Here is a 26232-nt window from a genome sequence, read left to right on the forward strand (position 1 = left end):
AGGCATCACAAATACCATTACTGGTGCTAATGGTTAATCCGGGTTGCTGCCAGCGTCCTAGGTATCAACCAAGTACCTTCTTAAGATGTACAATGTGCCAAGTAGCGCAGTTTTTTGCAGTTCTGCTGGTGTTATTGCAGGAAGCTGCAATTTGTTGATGTATCTTATAAAATTCTTGGACATAATATTGAGTGCCCCAATGACAATGGGTATCACTGTTACATGCTTCATCCATAATTGTGTAGTTTCGATGGCCAGGTCGCGATATTTCATGATTTTTTCTTCTTCTTCGATTCTGGCATCTCCTGGTACCATGATGTCAATAAATTGTACGTTTCGGTTTTCCACAACTGTGATATCTGGCGTGTTGTGTTCCAAGTGACGATCCGTCTTTATTCTAAAGTCCCACAAGATCTTCCCCTTTTCATTTTCTATAACTTTTTCCACTTTATGTTCCCATGACTTTTTGGATACAGGCAAGTCGTATTTTTTACATAATGACCAGTGGATTAATTTAGCAACTCAGTCAAGTCTAGCTTTGTAATCAGTTTGTGCAATTTTGCTGCAGTCACATATTAAATGTGAAACAGTTTCGACTTTGTTGTTGCAAAGTCGGCAGTTTGGATTGTCGGGAGATTTTTGTATCTTTGCTTTCATGGCATTAGTTTGTAGTGCTTGTTCTTGAGCAGCGAGTATTAAGCCTTCCATTTCTTTCTTGATGGTTCCCATCTTAAGCCATGCCCATGTCAAGTTGTCATCACATTTTCCTTCAATGTTTTTCAAGTGCTATCCATGCAAAGCTTTGGTTTTCCATCTTGTTTTTTTGTTGTTATAAACAATTATTGTTTATTAATATTATTAGAATAGAATAGAATAGAATTTTTATTGGCCAAGTGTGATTGGACACACAAGGAATTTGTCTTGGTGCATATGCTCTCAATGTACATAAAAGAAAAGATACGTTCATCAAGGTACAACATTTACAACACAATTGATGATCAATATATCAATATAAATCATAAGGATTGCCAGCAACAAGTTACAGTCATACAGTCATAAGTGGAAAGAGATTGGTGATGGGAACGATGAGAAGATTAATAGTAGTGCAGATTCAGTAAATAGTCTGACAGTGTTGAGGGAATTATTTGTTTAGCAGAGTGATGGCCTTCGGGAAAAAACTGTCCTTGTGTCTAGTTGTTCTGGTGTGCAGTGCTCTATAGCGTCGTTTTGAGGGTAGGAGTTGAAACAGTTTATGTCCAGGATGCGAGGGATCTGCAAATATTTTCACGGCCCTCTTCTTATTATTATTATCTCTTATTTGTTAAACATGAAACTCAGTCAACTGAACATTTAAAAATGTGTCACAAATACGAGTGACTGGGGCTAATGGTTGCTGCCAGCGTCCTGGGTATCAACCAAGTACCTCCTTAAGATGTACGATGTTCCAAGTAGCGCAGTTTTTTGCAGTTCTGCTGGTGTTATTGCAGGAAGCTGCAGTTTGTTGATGTATCTTATAAAATTCTTGGACATGGTACCAAGTGCCCCGGTGACAATGGGTAGCACTGCTACAGTTGTTGTTGTTGTTGTTGTTGTTGTTGTTGTTGTTGTCTTAAAGGTGTGGCTATTGTTTTAATGTATTGTGAGAAACCCAGAGTCACACTTGTGAGATAGGCGTGCATCTAAATTGATGAAATAAATGGTGATGTTGGTCCGGCTAGTGGGGATATTCACCTCCCTCCACCTCCCCAGCTGCCCCCCGGTTCTCCCTTTCCCAGCGACCACTTACATGCCCATTGTCATCCAATAAATTGTTCGTCAGCTTCAATTTATCAAAGGACACAATTTGCTTCATCCACTGAGCTCCCCTCGCTGGGGAATCCGGGTGATAGTGCACTCTCCCAGGGGTGGCAGGGTCGGCTTTGCCGGCGACCAGCCAAGAGGAACTGTGAAATGCATACCTGTGGAGAAGCAAAAAAACAAAAAAAACAAAATCAAGAATTGATTTGACTCACAATGCTTGAAAAGGAGACCACCAGGAAATCCCACAGATGTAAATTTGATTGGGACAGTGGGGAAAACCCCCCAAACATTTAGCAGATGTAGGAGATGCCCAGGTTCTTTTATCTCCCCGCTCATTCTTCCTTCCAACAGGAGGAGGAGGAGGAGGAGAGGAAGAGGAAGAGGAAAAGGAAGGAGAAGGAAAAGAAGAAGGAGAAGGAGAAGGAGAAGGAGAAGGAGAAGGAGAAGGAGAAGGAGAAGGAGAAGAATCTGACCAACTGGCTGTTAAGGGAAATAAACCAGGGATAAGAGAGGCATTCAAAGTGGGCTGGAGTTAAATCTCTTATGGGAACAGGGACTTGTGACTTATGACCCCTCCTTCAGGCTTCAGCCTTGTCATCTCCGACAACAGCCCAGATACGATGTAAACCCAAACGCTAGATTAAAGACCCGCTGTTGTGTCTGTGCTCCCCGAGCCGGGGGCCCTGCCAGAAAGTGACTTGGAAAGTGAGGGGGAAGGGCCATCAGGACTTACCTCGGGAGCACCGGCTTCCCTGGCTCAGCTCCAGGAGCCAGAGGCAGGTTAGGTGGAGGAGATAAAGAGGCCTCCGTCCCCGGACTCTTTCCCCCCCCCCCAGGCCACGCTTCCAGACCCAGCTGATGGCAATCAGGCCTGGCTGGACCCTAGGTTTCGTAGGCAGGAGAGGCGGGAATAACAGAAGCAGGGGTGAGGCAGGCCTAGGAAGTGCTGAGTCATGGAGCCACACCCCACAGGATATAAAAACAGCAAGGTCTGCTATGCCTCTTCGTAGCAGGCAAATCAACTGCTTGACTAGAGCTGAAGTACTGTTTGTTGACTCATCGGCATCAAGGAAGATAACAGAGACACTTGGCAGACGCTCGCTAGTTTGCTGCCAGAGCTGATAGTGCTGGCTAATTAAGCCATCGCTTGGACTGAGGCGAGGGGGACAGAACACCCGCATTGTGGTTGCACGGAGAAGCAACCTCAGTCAGGAGGGTTCCCTTGGCATCTGGGTCACGCTGGCTCCCTTCCATCCAACCCCAGTGCCCGGCATTGGACCCCTGAGGAGATTCAAAACTTCTCCAGCCAAAGGTGTCTTGAAAAAGCAGGTTTCGGTGAAGGGTGGAGGCTTGCAATGAATGCTGAACAGAAACAAATGAGGAATCGAGCAAGAAGGAAAGTGGGGCACCTCAGGCCAAAATCCTCTTTCTTGCATGCAATAGATCCCGTTTCCTTTTGACAAGCAAACAATTTTGAAGCCCTCCGGGAAGTTGCCAAAATATTTGTCAGCGTGCAAGCAAGGAGCTCGGAGCTTTCTGCAAAAGGAAGGAGGAAGAGGAAGGGGCAAGTAACATCACAACTGGGGTTCTGCGGGCGATGACATCGTCACGACACCCGTGAGGTCATTGCGGATTCTCTTTCCATTTCCCCCCTCCCCCGAATATTGGGCGGTCAAGGGGTGGTGGAAAACAGGCAGCCGTTACCCGTCTGGGCTCTTGGTTTTTCGTTCGTTTAAGTTCATTTCACGGTTGTCCATCTTCATAATGCTCTTCGTGGTTTTATATTTGTGCTTTTAAACTATGGTAAGCGGTTTACAGTAAAGGGAAGCGGGGGCTCAGCGGCTAAGATGCTGAACTTGTCGATCGAGAGGTCGGCAGTTCGGCGGTTCGAATCCCAAGCGTCGCATAACAGGGTGAGCTCCCGTGTCTTGTCCCAGCTTCTGCCAACCTAGCAGTTCGAAAGCCCTTAAAAAAATGCAAGTAGAAAAACAGGGACCACCTTTGGTGGGAAGGGAACAGCGTTCCATGCGCCTTTGGCATTGAGTCATGCCGGCCACATGACCACGGAGACGTCTTTGGACAGCGCTGGTTCTTCGGCTTTGAAACGGAGATGAGCACCGCCCCCTAGAGTCGGCAACGACTAGCACGTATGTGCGAGGGGAACCTTTACCTTTAAGCTGCTTGGAGTCACTTTGGAGAGTGAGATGGACGACATCCATATTTAATCAATAAACACGCCTACAAATGCTGGCGTTGCTCCAGAGAGAATTGTTGTACATGTTTGCACACATGTGCTTGTGTGTTTGAGCAAGGCAGGCGGGAGATGGACCCCTGGTTGTGCAAGAAGCGATACTGACAGATTTCCAAAAACAACGGGGGCAGGGAATTCTATGAATATTCGCCTCTCCTTCTTCTTTTTGTGTACGCTCGATTTTGGCTGGAATTATCAGTCACCCTCAAGCTGGTCAGTGAAAGAAGTGGTGGATGTGTTCACAGAACACATGAACCCCCAAATGATATTCGACTGCCTGAGGGTCGTGTGAAGCCTGCATGTTTGACGAGCTTAAGGTATCAGGGATGCCCAGAAAAATAGCTGAAGTTCATAGCGAGGTTAAGAATGATGTGTGAACATGACTATGAATGAACTTGCCCCCCCACTGAATACCCCCACATAGTGCTGGGAATTATGGGAACTGGAGTCCAGCACAGGTGGAGAGTGCACAGTTGGTAGGTAAAGTGGGAGGGAGGGAGGGAAGGAGGGAGGGAGGAAAGAGAAAGAGAAAGAAAGAAAAAAGAAAAAAGAAATTAAGACAGAAAGAAAGAAACAAAGAAAGAAAGAAAAGGAGAAAAAGAGAAAGAAAGAGAAAGAAATAAGAAAAGGAGAGAAAAACAAAAAAGAAAAAGAGAATGAACTTTCCTCAACTGAAAACCCCACATAATCCTGGGAATTATGGGAACTGGAATCCAGCACAGGTGGAGAGTGCACAGTTGGTAGGTAAAGTGGAAGGGAGGGAACGAGGGAGGGAGGGAGGAGAGAGAGAAAGAAAAAGAAAGAAAGAAAGAAAGAAAAAGAAAGAAAAAGAAAGAAAGAAAGAAAAGGACTCAGAAAGAAAGAAAGAAAAGGAGAAAGAGAGAGAGAGAGAAATAGAAACAAAGAGAAACAAAAAAGAAAAAGAAAGAGAGAAAGAAAGAGAAAGAGAAAAAAGAAAAAGAAAGAAAGAAGAAAGAGAAAAACAAGAAAGAAAAAGAGAGAGAAAGGAAAAGTAAGAGAAAGAAGAAAGAAGGAGAGAAAAACAAGAAAGAAAAAGAAAGAGCAAGAGAGAGAAAAACAAGAAAGAAAGAGAAAGATTTCTACTAAACCTGTTTAAAAAATGGCTCAAAGGCATTCTTGCTTTTAAACGGAGAACAAAATTGGAGATAATCACTGACAAATGACTGAAGCCTCAAAGCAAAATAATGATTCAGGGGGAAAGGAAAAAAAACCAGCAACAAATTTGAGATTTAGCTCCCTGCTCCTAAATTGCAGCTTCTTGGCAAGAAGCAAAGGCCAAGCAAGACAATTAGTTTTGGAAGAGCTTTGGAGAGAGAGAGAGAGAGAGAGAGAAAGAAATGCCTGGAAGGAGCGAAGAGAGGAAGAACAAACTAGGGTCTGGGTGGGGAGGGGGAGGAGGGGGAGGAGGGCCACTGGGGGAGGATTACGCCACCCAATGAAGCCCCCACCCTTATTGAAAAACATAGATTAATCAACCCTTCCAGGGGGGGTTTCACATAATTTTGCCACCGGTTCGGGGTGAAATGTTCCCGGTTCGCCCGATCCAGTAGCGATGGCAGCGGGTTGGTTCGGAGAACCGTTAGCAAAAATCCCTCCCACCCCCACCCCCACCCATGCCCAGCTAAACAGTGCGATCATCAGAGGGTTTTTATTATTATTATTTTATTTTAAAAGCATTTTTTTCTTTGGCCGAAGGTTGGTGATAGGACTGAGGAATTTGTGTTGGGAGGAATTTGCTTTAGTTTAGTTGAACTATGCTGAGAATGAAGTAATTCTCAGCTGTTCTAATAATGTATTTTTTTTTTACACTGATTGAGTTTCCTACCTACTGGAGCCTACCTACTGGGGCCTGGGTCACAACAGGTTCTGTCCCATTCAAGAAGACTTCCGAAAGAGGGCCAATACTTGCCGATAACGTTTGTCGTCCACCGGTACAAAGTCCATCAGGAGCATATAGTCTGCCATGGGATCCATCCCGAAAATTTTCACCTGAAAGGTGGGGAACATTCTCCTGCGGAAGGAAAAGGAGACAGCTGAGAAGAATGGAGGAGCATCTGGCAAAGCCCCATTCTGACCTCCGCTTGAGGACAGATTTCCAAAGAAAAGGAAACGGAGGTGGCATGGAGCGATTAGAAAATTGGAACCCTGTAGGAAGGTGGTTAGATTAACAGAGTTGGAAAGGACCTTGTAGGTCATCTAGTCCAACCCCCCACCCAAACAGGAGACCCTACACCATCTCTGACCAATGGCAGTCCAGTCTCTTCTTGAAAGCCTCCAGGGATGAAGCTCCCACAACTTCTGAAGGCAACTTCTGTTCCATTAGTTGATTGCTCTCACTGTCAGAAAATTTCTCCTTATTTCTAGGTTGAATCGCTCTCCTTGACCAGTTTCCATCCATTATTCCTTGTCTGGCCTTGGAAAACAGCTTGAGCCCCTCAAATATTGGAAGACTGCTGTCATGTCTCCCCTGGTCCTTCTCTTCACTAGACTAGCCAGGCCCAGTTCCTGCAACCATTCATCCTATGTTTTAGCCTCCAGTCCCCTCATCATCCTGGTTGCTCTTCTCTGCACTCTTTCTAGAGTCTCAACATCTTTATGTTATGAGGTAAGAGATCTTGGTGCGGGAATGTGAGGATTTCTGTCCACCATAAGTTACTCGTTCCTGCTTAATGAAATGTTTTGAAGTGGACCTCTTTCACTCGAACCATTTCTAACATCCACCAGCCAATGACCCACAATGTGTCTGGAGAAGATGTCATCATAGCCATGTTTTGATGACATGAAAAAAACCACTCCTCTTCTAAACCAATTTATGAAATCATGAGGAGACAGACCCCCATTAGGAATTGACTGTAAATTGGCCACCTTCAGAGGGCCACAAGATTCTTCTTCATCATATGTTCTTTGCCCCACTGGTTACAGATTGGGCTCTTCAGCATCTTGGCCTAAAAAAATGTGACTTGGGAGATGGATACTATTTACTTGATGGACTTCAGATTTCACATTATAAATCTCAATTCTGTAACTACCAATAGAAGAGGGTATTGTATTACCCTGTTTCCCGGAAGATAAGACCCAACCAGAAAATAAGTCCTAGCAGGGTGATAATAAAAATAAGTCCTAGGCGCAGTGGATCAGAGGCTAAGAGGCTGAGCTTGTCGATCAAAAGGTTGGCAGTTCAGCGGTTCGAATCCCTCGTGCCGCGTAACGGGGTGAGCTCCCGTTACTTATCCCAACTTCTGCCAACCTAGCAGTTTGAAAGCATGTAAAAAATGCAAGTAGAAAAATAGGGACCACCTTTTTTGGGAAGGTAACAGAGTTCCATGCGCCTTTGGAATTGAGTCATGCCAGCCACATGACCTCGGAGACGTCTTCGGACAGTGAAGACTCTTCGGCTTTGAAACGGAGATGAGCACCGCCCCCTAGAGTCGGGAACGACTAGCACATATGTGCGAGGGGAACCTTTACCTTTGATTTTTCAGGATGCTCATAATATAAGCCCCGCAAAATAAGCCCCAGTTAAAGATTGTCAGCAGATGCATTTAATACCGTATTTCCCCAAAAATAAGACCTAACCAGAAAATAAGCCCTAATGCGTCTTTTGGAGCAAAAATTAATATAAGGCCTGGTCTTATTTTCAAAGAAACACGATAGTAACGCTTCTAGTTCTCATCACAATTCAATGCAAGGCACAAACTTGGCCTAATTTGCTTTTTTGCATTTCTTTGGTGAATCTCAATTTGCAAGTTCTGGAATGCTTTTTGTTTTAAGGCAATTTGAGCTCAGCTTTTACAGACCCAGATAGCATATATATATCCAGAAATGAATAAATTCCATCATTAAACCCATGGGACTCCTTCCACAGAAAGTCCCTCCCTCTTAATTTATAGATGCTTCCAACGTTTTCCCTGCTCTGGGTTTGCATTGAACGTAAGTGTAAAATAATGGCACACGCCCTAGAAAAGTTTCCTTCCAAACACAAGATGCAATATTGCAATATTCTGCGGTTCCTGGTAAGCCGATATTGAAAACTCCATAGCAAAGAAAGGCAGGTTTTTAAAACCTTCCTTTCAAACTCAAAGGAGACAATTTGTGGGCAAGATTCCATCCAGTAAGGAAATATATATATATATTTTTTTTCCCTGAAACTCAGCTGAAGGAGAAGTGAAAGAACTGGCTGCATGCAGCTTTTAGCTGGTTCCAAAGAGTGAAAGGAGTTGCAATCACACTTGGTGTCACCACAAACATACACACAAACACACACAAGCCCAGGATCATTTGAGGTCGCTTGAATAGACTTCTCGGAACAGTTTCTCCCCCTAGGTGCTCTCTCACAATTGCCCAGACTCCAACCCTCAGCCTTCCCAGCCACATGGGGGAGGATGGGTGTTGTAGTCCAAGTGTTGTGCAGATCACCTGGTCTTTCCCGCTTTGCCTGCTGCTCCCCTCCCTGGTGTGGATCAACTTCAGAGAGAGGAAAGGGGAGGGGGGGTGAGAGAGAGAGGAACAAATGTGGGGGATTTTACTATCTGTGTGCCCCAGCCTCCTTTCTAATCATATGGTCTTTCCCTAGTTATTTGTCAGGATTGAAAGATAATGATAATAATGGAGGAGGAGGAGGAGGAGGAGAAAGAAGATGGAGGAGGAACAGGAGGAGGAAGGAGAAGGAGCTGGAGGAAGGAGGAGGAGAGGGAGGAAGGAGGAGGAGGAGGAGGAGGAAGATGGAGGAGGAGGAAGAGGAAGAGGAGAAGGAAGGAGGAGGAGAAGAGGAAGAGGAAGAAGAAGAGGAAGGAGAAATGGAGGAGAAGGGAGGAGGAAGAGGAGGAGGAGGAGGAGGAGGAGGAGGAATTATTTTAAAATTTACAGTCCACATTATATTTGTTTTTTTAAAAAACATTGTGCTCTTCATTTTACCGCCCGGGAGAGAGCAGGGCCGGCTCCTAGGCCGGTGAGCCGAGGGGCGAGCCCTCCCAGAACAGACCAACCTGAGTGATGGTTTTTATTGACAAAGGAATCCGAGAAGACAACAACGCCGTTTAAAAATTCATCGCGGCGCGTCCTTCTTCCAGCCCGGAGCGAAAACGATCTGAATTTGTTTCCATTCCTTCGCTCCCCTCCGCAGCTTTCTTAACCCCGTCTTGAGGCGGAGGGTCGATTTTCTTTCTTTCTTTCTTTCTTTCTTTCTTTCTTTCTTTCTTTCTTTCTTTCTTTCTTTCTTTCTTTCTTTTCTTTCGTTTTTCTCCTAAACGAGACCTCCCTCCTTTTCCTCACGCAAGTTAAATCGGGTGTTGTTTTTTTTAACCCCAAACTTTTGAGTTCGTCCTGACCGGCCCCTCTTTGGTTTAGACGGTTTAGAGTGGTTCGCAAACACGGACGATATGAAAATAATTTCATAAAGACGATTTGAACTCATAAGACTGAGAATAATAAGGGGGGAAATAGGAGGAGGAAGGCACATTTAGGCGAGTTGGCAGCCTGGAGTGATTTATAAAAAGGAATAAAGTCGGGATATGAATGAATAAAATAAGCAATCACAATCTAAGCAGCTGACTTGCTGCACGATCACCCATAAGGATACTAATAAGTCCTTGGACTTGAATTATTTTAAAATGTTTATTTGCTTTATTGGTATATTTATTTATTTGCTTGTATGCACAATGAGAGCTTATGCACCGGAGACAAATTCCTGGAATGTCCAATCACACTTGGCCAATAAACAATTCTATTCTATTCTATTTAAAATCTTTATTTTATAAATATTTAGATATATAAGTCAAGTCCTTTATAAATATTTATACTAATAAGTCAAGTCCTTGGACTTGAATTATTTTTATTTTAAAATATTTATTTGCTATTTATTTATTTGCTTCTTTGTACATTGAGAGCGTATGCGCAAGACAAATTCCTTATGTGTCCAATCACACGTGGCCAATAAAGAATTCTATTCTATTCTATTTTTAAAAAAATAAGTTTTCACCAGCCTTTCTCTGTGACTCTAATTGTAGATTGCCCATAATAATAAGATAGCATAATAATACAATGCAAAATATTATAACACAACACAATACCTGACAATCTAATATGATAATATAATATTTGACGATGATAATGTGTCAAACATCAGATAATGTAATATTTGATCATGAAAGATCGAAAGGGCAAAACGGATCTTTCCTTTAGAACAGCTGACTTGCCCCCAAGAGTTTTAACACACACACCCCAAACAACCACATCTGTCTATCCCAGGTCCTTGGGAAGTCAAACCCAGTCTGAACATCTGGTTGACTATGCAGGGGGGGGCGGGGATGGGACCACAATAATTAATCTAACCTCTTCGATACCACCGATCGACCCAATCGATGGATCAACAATGACCATTTTGAAGGACCCTGTTTTAAAGGCAGCACCCGTTAGGCGTTGTTTGCTTTTTAGCTTTTGATGTGGTGTCTGTCTGTCTGTCTGTGTGTGTTTAAAGAATTTTATCCATTTTTTGAACCAGGCCTTTGGCAAAAAAAATCACTTGAAACGCGTGGTCAGTTAGGAAGCCCCTTTAAGTAGGGCTGTCTTGACGCATGGGCCTGATGGGCACTTGCCCGTGGGCCCCAGGACCATAGGGGCCCCAGACTAATCTGTGTGCATGTTAACCCTTCCATGTACCTTGTGTCCTATAAATACGGCTATGTATTTATTACATTTTACTGCATTTTTAAAATTAATAAAAAGGTAAAAGTTCCTCCCTCCCACATATGTGCTAGCCGTTCCCGACTCTAGGGGGCGGTGCTCATCTCCGTTTCAAAGCCGAAGAGCCAGCGCTGTCCGAAGACGTCTCCGTGGTCATGTGGCCGGCATGACTTAACGCCAAAGGTGCGCACGGAACGCTGTTACCTTCCTACCAAAGGTGGTCCTTATTTTTCTACTTGCATTTTTTAAAGTGCTTTTGAACTGCTAGGTTGGCAGAAGCTGAGACAAGTCACCGGAACTCACCCCGTTAAGCGGCGCTCGAACCGCCGAACTGCCGATCTTTGGATCAACAAGCTCAGCGGTTTAGCCACTGAGCCACCACCTCTCTATTTAAAAATTAATATTTTTTAAATTCATTTTAAAATTAATACTATTATTTTTTAAACATTAATACTAACTTGCAAATATAATGTTTAATTTTATCGAGCGTTTACATTTTTATTCCTGGGGGTAGTTGTTATATGGGGGCCCAGTACACCGCTTTGCCCGGAGGGGGGATGATGGGGGGCATAGTGCTGTTAAAACGGTCCCTCCAGTCCCCACCCCTAGCTGGGGGGGGAAACGTGCGGGGGGTCTTGGAAAACTTCCCTCCCGGCTCGAAAGAGCAACGAGCGGTTCGAAGTTCGCTTCCCCTCAAAACGGAGGCGGACGATTTTAAGAAACACGAAATATAAATAGAAGAAATAAAACGGGCCGGCCCTTTTTGCGCGAGAAAACCACTTTTTTTTTTCCCGGCGGGATTTTTATTTTATTTTATTTTTTATCCTCTTGGGAAGGTAAGGGGGGGGTGACTTTAAAAGCGCTTTTGTGAGACAGACGGTGATACACATAGGATAAATCAATAGGGGGAAAAATGTTTTTTAAAACTGCCATTCGGTGTATATTTTTTAGCGGGGGTTGGTGGGGTTCCAAGCCCTGCAAGACTTATTTCTCAGAAAAGGAGTGCAGGGTCAAATCAACGGAAAATAACTTCAGGGGAGACTTACATTGCTCTTATTTTAGTTTAAATAATATTAATTATAATATTAATTAAATAATAATTAATATTAATAATTAATATTAATAATAACCCGGCGATTCATGTCAATTCCCTGATCGTGCATGAATATTGAGAGTCGGGTTTATAATAACGCGAAAGGTCAGTATCGGTTTAGGATTCCCACCCCCAAACCCACTTCTTGCCCTTTTGTGAAAAAGCAGCAATTTTTTTTCATTTTTCATGAATACGGAAAAAAATTAGGGCAAAATTTTTAAACGTCTGAGCCCCCTTCCAGAGCCGGGGGGCGGGGGGAATGGGGTAGGGCAGTGGGGCATGGAGAAAGGGCACCTTGGATTTCCCCTTTAGCTTTGAAAATCTCCGAAGAGGGATTTCTGCGGAAGGAAGAGCTTTAAGCTATGGATTTAGAAGGTGAGGCGGAAGAAAAATTTCTATCAAGGGAAATGATTTATTTGACGCTGGTGGATCAGGCCCATTGGTGTTCCTTCCAATCTCTCTTTCTCTCTCTCTCTTTCTTTCTCTCTCTCTCCCCGTCTCTCCCTCCCTCCCTCTCTCTCTCTCCCCCACTCTCTCAGAACCCTGAGAAGATGGGGAAACCCCCAACTCTTAAAAGTTCCCACAAGCTGGAGTAACTGTTCTCCAGCTTACGGTGGCCTCTAAAGCCGAAATAAAAAGAAACAGCTGCATCATTATTATTATTATTATTATTATTATTATTATTATTATTATTATTGTTGTTGTTGTTGTTGTTGTTGTTGTTGTTATTGTTATTATTATTATTATTATTATTATTATTATTATTATAATACAAATTTATATACCGCCCAACTTAAACATAGGTGACGCCAGGTTGATTCATAGAAAATTCACACACACTGTCTAGCTCTGTCTCTAGACTTCTCTCTTTCTCTGTGTGTGTGTGTGTGTGTCTCTCTCTCTCTGTCTCTGTCCCTCCCCCTCCCTCTCTGTCTCTCTCCCTCCCTCTCTGTCTCTGTCTCTGTCTCTGTCTCTCTCTCTCTCTCTCATACACAGACCCATGGAAACGTTCCTCTTGTGAATCTAGGGTAAAAACTGAAATAATTCCTCTTTGGTGTCTCCCTCAATTTATTGTGAGATTGCACATTACAAATAGCAGGACCCCAATTTCGGGCATTTAGGGGTGTTGGAATTTATAGTCACATTTTATAGACAGAGTGACAGGTTGGAAGAAAGCTGGAGACGGAAGGGGAAGCCAGGGTTACCTTTAACCATGGTGTCTCCACTAAACTGAGTTGGGTTCAGCTAAGTGTGGCTAGTGCCGTCCAGCCAGCAAAAAGAAAAATTGAGATTTCTTACCTCATAGTGGCTGCAAAAATCAGAGTGTCCTCTAGAGGGCAGCAGAGCCAATGGGTCCGGTCTGTGCTGCCCTCTAGGGATGGTCCGTGGTATTATTAGAGTCAGAAATGGGGAAATTATAACTGGGGTGGGGGCTCGGGGAGGGGGCTGTGGCTTTGTATGTTGGGGAATCCAAATCCCTATTATGGGCGCAACTCTCCAATGCAACTCCATTTATTCCAGAAAACGTAATTTTAGGACACCTTAACTTAAATCCATGCAGCACATTGAGCCAGGATTTCTTTTGGGGTTTCTGTAAAGAATTGTAATGAAATCACCCGCTTTTAAAAAAAAAATCCATGAAGGTTCATATGGAAGCAAAAAACACAGAATTTATCTGGACGCAAAATGAAATAACAATTTCCAAACTACGTGGAAAAATTCCCTGATTTGGGACTCCGTTTACTGGTAAACCTCGACCTTTAAATCAGTTAGAAAAACTACCACGAAAACATTTTATTTTCCGCTCCTTTTTAACCGAGACCAACGAAAACACTTTCCGCAAAGAAAGCCTCGCGGGCGCGCTTGAGTTGCAACCAAAACAAAACTCTGTTTCCAAAAACAGAGAAAAGTCCACGCGTATTCTTCCACGCGTTTCATCGCCCAAACCAGGTGAATTTGGGTCCTGAAACGCCTGCAAGAAAACCAGCAAGCTCAGAGAGCACAAAGGACCCCTTCGCGTCAATCCCGAGCTACAAATAAACTCCTTTATTTTAGTTACAAGTCCACGAGGCCACAAATCAATAGGCGTAAAAGAGTCGGCCGGGTCTCCACTTTAATTCCAGATTTATATGATTTTTTTCCCCTTTAAAAGGAAGGTGAAATAAAGGCCTGAACACACAGGGGAGAAGAGGGGGTGTCTATTTCTATTTTATTTCTCCCCCGCTCCCCCAGCAAAGTTTGGATAGCAACACAATCAGTTTGGTTTCAAACTCAGTTGCCGTCCCGTTTCTTTTCTTTTCTTTTCCGAAATGCGAACTGGTGTTTTCGGAGGGAATTTTTTCTGTAGCCCCCTCCCAGCTTTTAAGAGGCCCATAGATCGATTTTTTAAAAGAGGTTGATTGCAAAAACGGGTTGCCTTCAATAGGAAAGCACGCCTTGAATTGCATTTAAGAGGGCCAGCAATATATTTTCCACCCTTTTCCCCCAAAGCCGCGTTCTCGTTTCTACAATCTCCTTTTTAAAAAAAAATAAAAATCCTCAAAGCGTCTCCTTTCCTAACGGGGAGCGTCATTCTTGGCGTTGGGTTACTAGGAGAAATGAACAGAGCAAAATGTTTCAAAGGGAAGCGTAAACGGAGAACCTACGCAATTCAAATATCAATAAATTTTTGGGGTGGAGAAGGGAAAGAATTTGTGCGAGGGTCCACGCACAAATTCTGCATTCGCGTATGCTTTAAAATTTATATACAGCCGCAGGCTTTCATACATACACACACGCACACCGTTTAAAACGTACACACACAGAGATATGTATGCACGCTTTTATATACACACACACTTTCATACACACATGCACACCGTTTAAAATACACACACACCAAGATATGTATGCATACTTTTATACACAGCACGCAGGTAAAACACACACGAGCACACACCGTGTTTTAAATTGTGTGTATGTATATGTGTAATACACACACATACCCGCAGACACTTGCATGCCTGTGGGCGAACGCACACCTATATGCTTTCAAATATTTATACCCACGTGTGTGTAGACACTTATTTTAAATGTGTACATATGAAAACGCAGACGCTTTCGTACACAAGTACACACACATACACATATGTACATGTAAGTAATACTAAATGTCAGGCTTCGAACACTATTTGTTTACATCGATTACGTGAAATTGATTGGTGGCTATTTACTTCTACATCCTTGCTCGACCCCCAGCAGCGACCATTCCTTACTACAAGTAATATTTTCTCTTGCGGAAGGAGGAGGCAGGGAAAGGGTATGAATTAATTAAGGAGGTTGCGACTCGTCCTAGGCTTTGGATACACACACACAAACCCCAAATTTGAGGTCTTTTGAAGGCTTCAAGGCCCCAAAACCAAAAAGGACTCGAAAAGTTTTGCAAAGGAAGCAAGAACATAAGCGGTGAGTGAGTCACGGAATCTGTGGCTTGGAATCTCTTTCACGCACCCCCTCCCGTTCCCCGCCCTGGATTTCATTGTTAACGTTGGCCTTTTTTTGCCTCCCCCTCCCTTTTTTGAAGTGGATGAGGGTGGGGGGCTAAATACGGGAACGATTCTGCCGGGGAGCTTTGCATGGCTAAGAACCGGAACGGCCCAACTAGTTGGGGACAAATTCCATTCAGTGAAAAAAAATCATCCGTGCTCCGGCTTTTTCAATGAAGCTCCATTTGGGGAAAGAAAGAAAGAGAAGGAAAGGAAGGAAGAAAGGAAGGAAGGGAAGAAGGAAAGGAAGGGGAGGGAAGGAGGGAGGGAAGAAGGAGAGGAAGGAAGGGAAAGGGAGGGAGGAAGGAAGGGAAGAAGGAAAGAAGGAAGGAAGGGAAAGGAAGTAAAGGGAGGGAGGGAAAAAGGAAGGAAATGAAGAAAAGGAAGGAAAGACGGGAGGGAGGGAAGGAACAGAAGAAAAGCAAGCAAGCAAGCAAACTGGGAAACCGAGTCTAAAACCCTGAGCCGCCTTGAACGTCAGAACAATTCATTCAAAGGCAGCCCCGCTTCCACCACCCCTCCTTCGCAGAGTAAATCACACGCGAAAATTTGCAGTGGTGGATTTGAAAACACCCCCCTCCCCAACTGCACTTTCCCCCCCAAAGCCGACTCTCTAGACGTGTCCGAGGCAACCCCCATCATCCACAGCCAGAGAGAAGGCGAAGGGCGACTCGCACGCACGCTGAAGGCGGGGAGGCCTGGCTGGACACCGGCGAGTTAGTAGGACTAAAAACAGATTTTTGAAACCTGAGGTTCCGGGGATATCTTCCCTACCCTTAATGAACTGGTCACTTATCGCCGTGAGCGAACACAGCTAATTATTCCTCTTCTGATTACCCACCCCGGCTTCGGTTACGTTTTTCATTTCCGGCAAACTACGCAGACCCGCCTTCGATCGTGTGTGTATGTGTGTCCCCGAAAGGTGATTTTTGCTCCAGCTTGTACCTACCCTGAGAGCAGGACCGAGTTTAAGGAAAATAAAAAGTGGCTTTAGGAACAGAAAAGGGGAACAGACATATGCTGAGCCGGAGGGAAACCATTGCAATAGGAGAGGCCTAAGGAGGTAGGAAAAAGCACGCGAGATCGGGCAGGGGCTAGGAATTAACTTTTCAATGTTCCTTGCATTAATAAAATCACAATCTTTCTCTCTCTGCCCCTCTCTCTTTCTCTTCTCTCTCTTTCTCTTTTCTCTCTCTCTCTTCTCTCTGTCTGTCTCTCGTCTCTCTTCTCTCTTTCTCTTCTCTCTTTCTCTTTCTCTTCTCTGCCTCTCTTCTCTCTCTGTCTCTTCTCTCTCTCTCTTCTCTCTCTTTCTCTTCTCCCTCTTTCTCTTTTCTCTTTTCTCTGTCTCTTCTCTTTCTCTCTCTCTTTCTCTTCTCTCTCTCTTCTGTCCTCTCTCTCTCCCCCCTCTCTTTTTCCAGTCATTCTACAAAGGAAGGTCGGCTGCACGTCGCCCCCACTTTGTTCGGGAGCAAAAGCAGCGGAGGGTTAAACAGTAAGGCCAACTCCACCAGCATTTGGCATCCAAACGTTCCCCTCCCCCACTCCATAATCCAAAACCGTTCCGCGGCGTTTTCCCCGCAGCAAATCAACGTGGCACCCCCAACAGGACTTTTCCGCCTCCCCCCCCCCGCAGCCCCCCCCAATTCCTGGGAAAGACGCGCAAAAAGTCGGGCGAGTCCTCGCAAGAGAGAGAACGCGCAAGGCGGGCACCCCCCCCACCCCAAATTATCCCTGGCTTTGGCGCCCAGGCGGCGCACCGAGGCCTGGGAAACGCGCGAGGTGGGGAGCTGAGTCGCCTCCACCCGTTCCAAACGCCAGGGAAGTAGAGTTTCTCCCCCTCCCCAAAGAAACCCGCAACCCATCTCGCGCATCTGCTTTAGAGAGACCCGCCGGGGGAAGGGGAGCTTCTAACCTGCCGGCTTTGGTGACGATCATTTCGGTGCCCAGTTGGTTGAATTCGTCCCACAGCGCTTTCATCTCCAACTGGACGCTGACGTTGGCTACTTTGGGGTTCTTCTTGACCGGAGCCTTGGTCGAGGCCGGGCCCGATCCTCCAGAGCCGGACCCCGGTCCGCTGCTTCCTCCTCCTCCTCCTCCTCCACCACCACCGCCTCCTCCTCCTCCTCCTCCTCCTCCACCTCCGCCTCCCCCGCCGCCTTCGGGAGCCTCGGAGCCCACCGGGGGTGGAGGGTTGTTGTTGCCCGCCGCTCCGGGCGCGAAGGAGTAGCCGCCGTGTTGCGCCTGGCCGTGATGGTGGTGCGGCGGTTGATGGTGCTGTTGCTGCTGGGCCGGTGGGTGGTGAGGCGGCGGCGGCTGGGCCGAGCAAGGGTCGTAGTGGGGCGGCTCATGCTGGCCGTAGGTCTCTCCGGCCGGGGAGGGCGGGAGGTGGGGGTAGCCCGCCGCGGCGGCCGCGGCCGAGTTGAAGCTGCTCAGGCTGTTGGCGGTGAAAGCTGCAACATCGCAAAAGTGGGAGAGTTGCGTGAGCCACGGGCTGGAGACGGCTGAGATCATTCCAGGCAGGCGGCGAGGAAGAGCCCGAGGGAGAGAGGGAGAAAGAGAGAGTGTGTGAGCAGCGGAGGAGGAGGAAGAGGAACAGGAGGAGGAGGAGGAGGAGGAGGAGGGCGGAGAGGGCACCCAAGCGCCGCCGGCCGGCCTGGCTCCCTCGCCTGCCCGCCTGCCTTCCCTCCCTCCCTCCCGCTGGGCTCTGGGGCGCCCCGTCGCGACCCGCCTCCACTTATAGCACCCCCGAACCGCCAGCCAGCCACTCCGCTGTCCGGCCAGCCAGCCGCGTGCGCGCCCTCGGAGGGCGCCTGGGAACGCGCGAGGCAAGCGGGCCCCCCTCGCGGCTTCCTCTCTGCGCTCCTCCGGCCCGCTTTTGCGCTCGGCCAAGTTCGAGCCTGGAGCGCGCACGTCCCGCCCGCCCGCGCCCGCGATCCCCCTTCTCCACCCTTCCTCCGCCTCCTCCTTCTTTCTCCCCCGCCCCCTAAGAACCCAAAGCTTGCAGCCAAAGTTAAGGAGGGGAGGGGACCGAGAGGGAGACCTGCCCTTCCCCACGTCCAACCGGACGCTGTTCTCCCTGGAGCGGAGCCAAATCAGTCCGTGCGCGCAGCCCAAGGCTGGATTGGTTTGCGCGCGGTTAACTCCCCTTTCTCGGCTCAGCCTTGGGCTTTGCCAGCCGAGGCGCGCTCCCCCTGCTTCCAGTGCGCGTTCCCAAGCGGGGAAGGGAAGGGAGGGAGCGGCGGCGGCGGCGCGCCTTTTGCCTCTTCCAGGGAGCGCGCACCGCGGCTCTTTGGCTGGTCGCCTTCCCTCCGAGCGCCCGCCAGCAGCAAGAAGCTTCTCCGCCCCCCCCTCCTCCTCTTCCTTTCGCTCGGCCTCCCCAGCCTGGAGGGAAGCAGGCGCGGAGGCAGCCCGACAATGCGCTCGCAGCCGCCGACGGGCGGGGGTGGTTCCCCACCCCCACTCCCAAACCTCGTTCGCTTCTCTTTCTCCCGGCTTGGCTGCGAGGCTGCCTCGCCGGGTGTCCCCGAGGCCGCCGCCAAACCGGTTCGGATTTGATTTTCGGCTTTTCCCCTCCCCGCCTTCCTCTGAGATAAGACGGAGGGGGAGGGGGAGGGGGGGATATCCACCTTTGCAGGTAAACACCCCTCCCCCCCGGTAATGTTTGACGAGGAAAGCAATTCGGTCTCGGGAGAAAAGAAGGGGGTTGGCTGGCTTTTACTATTGCTCGCTGTATCTATCATTTATTATCTCTATCTATCCATCTTCTATCTATCTTATCTATTTATCTTCTATTTATCTTCTCTCTCTCTCTCTTCTATCTATCTAACTTCTCTCTCTCTCTCTCTTCTATCTTCTATCATCTATCTATCTATCTACTCTCTCTCTTTCTTCTATCTATCTGTCTATCTTCTCTCTCTTTCTTCTATCTATCTAATCTAATCTATTTATCTTCTATCTATCTTCTCTCTCTATTTATCTTCTATCTTCTATCTATCTATCTAATCTATTTATCTTCTATCTATCCTCTCTCTCTCTCTTTCTCTCTCTTCTATCTATCTATCTATCTATCTAACTTCTCTCTCTCTCTATCTTCTATCTATCATCTATCTATCATCTATCTATCTATCATTGACAATCTGTTTAGCTCCTGTTCCCCCTGTTCGTCCTTCCTGCCGAAGGAATTTGGCTTCCACCAGCAAGAAGTAGGAAGGGTGGGGCGGGGGGCGCCTATCCCGCAACCCCTTTACACTGGCCTCATTCCGATCTTCTCCATGCCCTCCCCCCCCCACACACACCTCTAACCGTGCCCGGTTGGGCCGAGGCTAGAGACCGAGCGAGGTACCCTTCCGAAAGGGGTCTGAACAGATTCAGAGGGTCCACGCCCCAGCCGGCGTTTAAGTTCCGGGAGATTTATAATCGGGGCGATCGGAAGCCTTGGAATACGGAGCGAAATGCCTTCCCTGGAAGGTCGAACTCCAGAGAGATCTATAGGGGATTTATCCTCGTTCTGGAGAAGAAGAAAAAATCTAGTTCGCCTTTGGAGATGTGCAGCGGGAGAGGAGAACGCGCGATACATCCTCCGTTTTATTTTAATATTAAATAGATAAGGCCGGGTGGGTGGGTGGAAGCGAGGAAACGAGCCAGGCGTTTTTCCATACATCCTTCCAGCTCCTCTCGCCACCCCCCACCCCCACCCCTGTCCAATAATTTCCTACCGCGGTTTCCCCTCGAAAGCCCTTGAAAAACCCGCGGGCGAGCGAGCGAGTTTGCTTTTTCAGGCCCCCGCGATTAGACATCGGCGGAGGAGACGCCATCATTTCCTTGACTTACCGCGATTAAACTTTCTGATACCGTCATTGCGAGAGAATAAGGGCGAGGGGCATTTTATTTTTTTGATGTTGTTGATTATGTGCCGTTAAGTGAGTGTCGACTTTTAAGGGGTTTTTAATTAGTATGTGCAGTAATTAGAATAGGTAGGTAGGTAGGTAGATATGATATGAGAGAGTAGATGATAGATAGATAGATAGATAGATAGATAGATAGATAGATAGATAGATAGATAGATAGATAGATAGACAGACAGACAGACAGACAGACAGACAGACAGACAGACAGACAGACAGACAGACAGATGACTAGGTAGCTTAAGTGACCGAGCTTGTCGATCAGAAAGGCCGGAAGTTCTGCTGTTCGAATCCCTAGCACAGGTCTAGGGATTCGAACCTTGTACAGTACAGCAGGGGGTTGGACTAGATGACTTCCAAGGTCCCTTCCAACTCTATTACTTAGATAGATAGATAGATAGATAGATAGATAGATAGATAGATAGATAGATAGATAGATAGATGGATAGATGGATAGATGATAGATAGATAGATAGATAGATAGATAGATAGATAGATAGATAGATAGATAGATAGATAGATAGATAGATAATTAGGATAGACAGAAGACAAATAATGGGGGGGGCGAGTTGTGTGTGTGTGTGAGAGAGAGAGAGAGAGGGGGAGGGAGGGAGGGAGAGGGGATTTTTTTCTAAACCAGTCTGGGACATTTTAAAGGATCTCGACCAAGCCGAAGGACCCTCTAGAAAGATGGGGATAAAATTCAGGCGAAGCCCTACCGTTCATTTTCCCTTTCCACCCTCCGTTCTTCCAAACGCTCCAGTACTATTCTGCCCTCGGTTAGGAGGGATTTTTCCAGCGCCTAATTTGCAGGATATTTTTTTTTCTTTTTCCTTTGATAGCCACAGCCTCTCGACCTCCATCGCAAATATTTGGGACAAATATTTAGGTCAAAACCCTTGCGGGCTTCTCTGCTGTTTCTCCAGTTCAGAGAAATATTTTGGTTTTTCCAAGGCCTGGGTCAGCCAGCCGTCAAGGCGAGGCCGCTTTCTTTGACCTTTCAAACGGGCCCACAATGTTATTTTACACATGTTGCTTCTTGTAATATTATTTTTATTTTGTTTGTACATCATCCCTTCCCATTTTGTTTTTTCTTTTCATCTCTTCCTGCACTGCCTAAACCTGTGAACTGATTAATTATTTGTATCCTGCCTTTATTGTTTTTCAAATAAGGCGGCGAATATATACACCATACCTTCCTCCTACTTTCCCCCAACAACAACCCTGTGAAGTAGGTTGGGCTGAGAGAGAATGGCTGGTCCGAAGATACCCAAAGTGGCTTTCATAGCTAAGGCGGGACTAGAACTCACCGTCTCCTGGTGATTGGCCCAATGTCACCCAGCTGATTTTCATGCGTTTGGTGGGACTGGAACTCACCATCTCCTGGTGATTGCCCAAAGTCACCCAGTTGGCTTTCATAACTAAGAAGGGACTTGAATTCACGGTCTACTTCTCTAACTCAGTTGAACGTATTAAAAAGAAATAAATAAAGACTTCCTAAGTCACTGCACACTTTTAAGGAGAACTATATTAAATTTTATTTTGGAGCGGGCACTGTGCCTCAGTGGAGTTTATGTGTAAGGTTTTGGCGACCGCTTCAGTTGTGAAAAGCGTTAGCCCCAAAAGCGCTTAGCTGAATGAATTAAATCGTGGCTTATTCAAACCAGCGTTTTAGGTGGGCAAGATCCAGGGACGCTTAAATAACCGCAAAGCTTGGCCCGCTGAAGTAAAAATGTCCTTTTTTAAAAAAAGCTGTGATTCGGGGGTCTATAAGAAGCTGGGCAACACATAAACACCGCTAACCAGTTTTGCGGGCTTAATTAAGTCTGTAACCCGACTTTGTGGGCCATTTAATGGTAGGGAGTTAGAAGGTGCCGCTTAGATACCCATCTGTGATTTTAAAGACCTATCTGTGGGTCTCTAAATCGAGCCTAAGACAAAAAGCACGGAAGGTGGTTTCATTTTTTATTTTTTTATTTTATCCTGCCCAGGGGAAAAACATTGTCGCCTCTCTTAAAAGAAATAGTCTCTTTAAAAAAAGAGAATAAGAGAGAGAGAAAAGGATCTCGGTCTGAAGAGCAAAATCTTTGCGATTCTTAATCCCGGATTTTGATTAACCGTGGTTTAGCAACTCGCCGATTTAAAAAGAGTCTTAGACTAGGGTTTTTTTTAAAAAAAACACCTCACTTTAAGCCACTTTATAATTCGGGAGTTCTCCCCTGGAGCTAAGCATAATGTGTGAATCCGGGGTAACAGATTCCTGCGTTCCTGTCCTGTGACACGCGACATACCACCCCTTCCCCCTCTCCACGCAGACCTACAGACACGTGAGTTTGCCCCGGAACGGTACAGCTCGTGGCAAGCTCGCTAATTGACAGGAAGCTGTCATTAAAAGAGTAACAGCTTCTGTTAGGTTTTATCCCCAGTCTTGAGCTTAATCGGAGCTTCTGGGATTTTTTCCCCCCCATTGGAAGAGACGTCCCTGGAGAGAAATATTCAATGTTTTCATCCCAGTTAGATATTTCTGTTCCGGAGGTGTACCAGTGGAGAATTTACTCTTAGGAAACGAAGGAGATAGATACCCGCTCTGATATAAAGGACTCCGGGTTTCTATTCCGATTATTTAGAGAGAACGCGGTACTCAAGAGTTAACTAAAGGTTTACTCAGACAATCCCGCTTTCTTAAGCAGCGACAGCAGGATTTGCGGACGTACTCCTGGTCGCCGAACTGGCCTCAGCCGATTTTTTTCTACGCTGACCCAACACAATGACCCCCAAAAAAGTAAGCCGTAGCAATAGTAGACCACGCTCGGTCGAGATTTAAACCCAGCTGCTTGTGTGAATGCAGCCGCGGCTGGATCTGGTGTCCGGGTGGGGTCATTTGGGGAGCCGTAAAAGAGACTCAGGCCCATAGACCTGTCAACAAAACCAGGGGGGGGGGGAATCAACGGGGCAGCAGTCGTCGCCTCCCCCCGCAACCATTTCAAACCCAGCTTTTCCGGAGACGTAAGCTGGGGTTCATCCGAAAACAAGCCAACTTTGGCCACGCTTAAGTTAGCCTTTAGTTAACTTTGCCTGGGTCTCGGCCGCCCGAAGTTTCGGATCCACGGCTTACAGAGAACCGATCTTTCAGGTTGCTAATTCCTTAGGGACGCGTGTCTTTGAGACCGCACAACCGCGATTGGAACAGGTAGAAAAGAAGAAGAAGAGGAAGCCAGATTCGGGGTCCCACGACCCTCCAATTCAGACTGGGCAAGCCTTGATCGTAAGTCTCCCGACGCCGTGTTTTTTGGAAGGCGGTTGGATTTCAGCTCCCAGTCGGAAGAACAGCAGCCGAGGACGGCAGCCGAGGGCGCGGGGCTGGGGTGGCTCGCTGGACAGCTGGCGCTGGCGCCCTTTACTCAGGATTCCTGCGCCTCCATCCCGTAAAAACGCGTTGGCTTGGAGGTCAAGAAAAGCCCTCGAAAAGCCGGCCTATTCGGAGACCCTCTCCACCTCCCCCCCTCTTAGTTCAACTGCAAGGGAAGGGGTTCGTTTCCAGAAGCGAAGGGCAGCCTTAGGAACGGAGGGGAGCGTCTTTAACCAGAGGTAGACTTTAGGTTCCTTATTTGAGTTTAGGCGAAAGAGCAGGCAGATTTAAGGGGGATGGGTGGGTTAAGGAGGGGGAATTTCTCCCCCCTTCAATCCCCTTCGCCCGAATCTCGGCGGAGGAGGGTGGTCCCTAGAGAGGCGGCGGGGAGCAAAGGAGCCCCGGAGTCCAGCCCCGCGCACGCACCCCGCCGTGATTTTCTTCCCCCCTCGCCGCCTTACCTTCCATGTCTCGGGTGACAGCACTGAAATGCATCTTTCTCCGGGCGGCGACGGCGGGGGGGTGGTAAGCTTTGCGAAGGCTCCCGCCGGTGAAGGCGGTGCCGGGCTGACAGTCCAGCGCAGGCTCTTCCTCCTCCTCCTCCCCCTCCTCTTCCTCCTCCTCCTCCTCCTCCTCCTCCTCGCTGGCGGGTTCGACTGCAATCAGAGAAGCGATGCTGAACGCGTTGGCCTTAGGGGACAAGGGGCTCGCCTCGTCCATGGGGCGGGGGTGTGGGTGGGTGGGTGGCAGCGGGGAAGCCCACCCGACGGCACGCTCTCCGAGCCCAGTTCAGCGCTCCATGGGCGGCTGGCGTGGACGCAACGACTGGTGAGGAAAGGCAAGTAGGAACGGAAGCTTCCAACACGGCTCTCCACCCCTCCCCCCCGCGCCGCCGCCCGGGGCCCGTCCCTCCCTTCCCCGCCCCTCCCCAAGCCCCTCTCCGCTCCCTCCAACCAGCTGGCGGAGAGCGCCGCCGAGCGCGCCTTCGCCCTGCCCTGCCCCGCCGCCTCCTCGCCGGCACCTCCCGCGCTGGCGGGCAGGCAAAGGCAGCGATCCGGACCCGTTTGCGCTGAATGCAGCCTAGGTTGGATGCGCAGCGAGGCTGGATCTTCCTTTCTCTTCCCCGTCGGCCGACTCGCCACGGGACAAGAGTGACACCAATATCGGGGGGGGGGACCCAGTGGAATATTGCATCATTAAAGGATGGGACAAAATGAAATGCGAATGACTAAAATTAAAATAGTTGTTTTAAAAAAACTATTTTAAATCATGAAATTGAATTTTTAGGGAATTGTCCTGAAGCGAGTTGTCCTAGGGTGACACTTGTCCCATTCCGTCCGGGGAGGCGAAGACGGGTAGAAGTAAAATTGGTGCAACCCTCCCCCCCCCCCGTTCTCTTTCCAAAACTTTGGAAATAGTTTTATTCCTTCAGGTCCCTAGTTCAAATGCTGGCGCTCCAGCTGTCTCTTCTATCCCACCTCTATCCTGAACTGACGTCGCCCGTTTCCTTACAGGGCGTGGAAAGGACCACCTCCGCGCAAAGTCACGGATCGTGTGTGCGTGCCCTGCGCGGGTAAGAGAATCTACCTGGGTCCGCTCGTTCTGTTCTATTACAATCTTTAAGCTGCGTCAGCATCGAAGATTTTAACAGGTGGTGTTTAACCGAGCGTTAAAGGAGGGAGGGAAGAGGAGACAGAAAAAGGCTTAGAGGACAGAGAAAATAAAACTGTGCACTTCGCACTCCCACTAAGGGACTGGCCTCGACTGGGGCACCTTGAAATACTTCTCGTCCCTTGAAGATCCAGGCCAAAAGCGGGGTAGGGGGCTCCAAGGATGCATGTCTTCTTCCGTACTCCCCCCTGCTCCTTGGGGGGAGGCTAAAACATACGAAGAATGTGGATAATGCCTCAAATTATTATTTCTCAAATATCTTGGAACATTGCATCCAGTTTTGGTTGCCACGATATTAAAAAAAAGATGTTGAGACTCTAGAAAAAGTGCAGAGAAGAGCAACAAAGATGATTAGGGGACTGGAGGCTAAAACATACGAAGAACGGTTGCAGGAATTGGGTATGTCCGGTTTAATGAAAAGAAGGACAAGGGAAGATAGGATACCAGCGTTTCAAAATCTCAGGGGCTGCCCCAAAGAAGAGGGAGTCAAGCTATTCTCCAAAGCACCTGAAGGCAGGCCAAGGAGCAACGGATGGAAACTAATCAAGGAGAGACGCAACTTAGAACTAAGGAGAAATTTCCTGACAGTGAGAACAATTAATCAGTGGAACGACTTGCCTCCGGAAGTTGTGAATGCTCCAACACTGGAAGATTTTAAGATGATGTTGGAAAACCCATTTGTCTGAAGTGGTTTAAGGTTTCCTGCAGGGGGTTGGACTAGAAGACCACCAAGGTCCCTTCCAACTCTAGGGCGTTTAGTCTCGTATTCCCCAGGAGTAAGAGTCATGTCATAGCACGCACTGGGATGGCCTGTTGCTTGGGGATTACAAGAACCAGAGTGCCAGGCACCTGAATGTGTCGGATAATAGGTCCTAAATGTAGACCCAAGGAGAAAGAGAACAGTCTTTGTGTGCGAAGCTAATACCAACTACTGGTAG

At 47.4% G+C, this 26232-nt stretch overlaps 1 protein-coding gene across 7 annotated transcripts in view; it reads right to left on the bottom strand.

The window, feature by feature from the left end:
* TBX1 (T-box transcription factor 1) overlaps positions 1-24408 on the bottom strand; it is a 105992-nt gene extending 81584 nt beyond the window's left edge. Inside the window, exons 1-5 of one of the 7 annotated variants that reach the window (XM_058158657.1) lie at positions 24085-24402; positions 17509-17871; positions 17283-17466; positions 5982-6083; positions 1787-1958 (exon numbers count right to left, since the gene is read on the bottom strand). In XM_058158657.1, the coding sequence (XP_058014640.1) occupies positions 1787-1958; positions 5982-6083; positions 17283-17466; positions 17509-17871; positions 24085-24343 (1080 nt within the window). In that variant the 5' untranslated portion in view covers positions 24344-24402. Of the gene's footprint in view, positions 1-1786; positions 1959-5981; positions 6084-17282; positions 17872-24084 lie in introns of all 7 variants that reach the window. The other 6 variants (XM_058158663.1, XM_058158662.1, XM_058158664.1 and 3 more) reach the window with 6 other exon arrangements.
* Between the last annotated feature and the right edge of the window lie 1824 nt (positions 24409-26232).

The sequence above is a fragment of the Ahaetulla prasina genome, chromosome 15, assembly GCF_028640845.1.
Source record: "Ahaetulla prasina isolate Xishuangbanna chromosome 15, ASM2864084v1, whole genome shotgun sequence".
Classification (NCBI taxonomy): domain Eukaryota; kingdom Metazoa; phylum Chordata; class Lepidosauria; order Squamata; family Colubridae; genus Ahaetulla; species Ahaetulla prasina.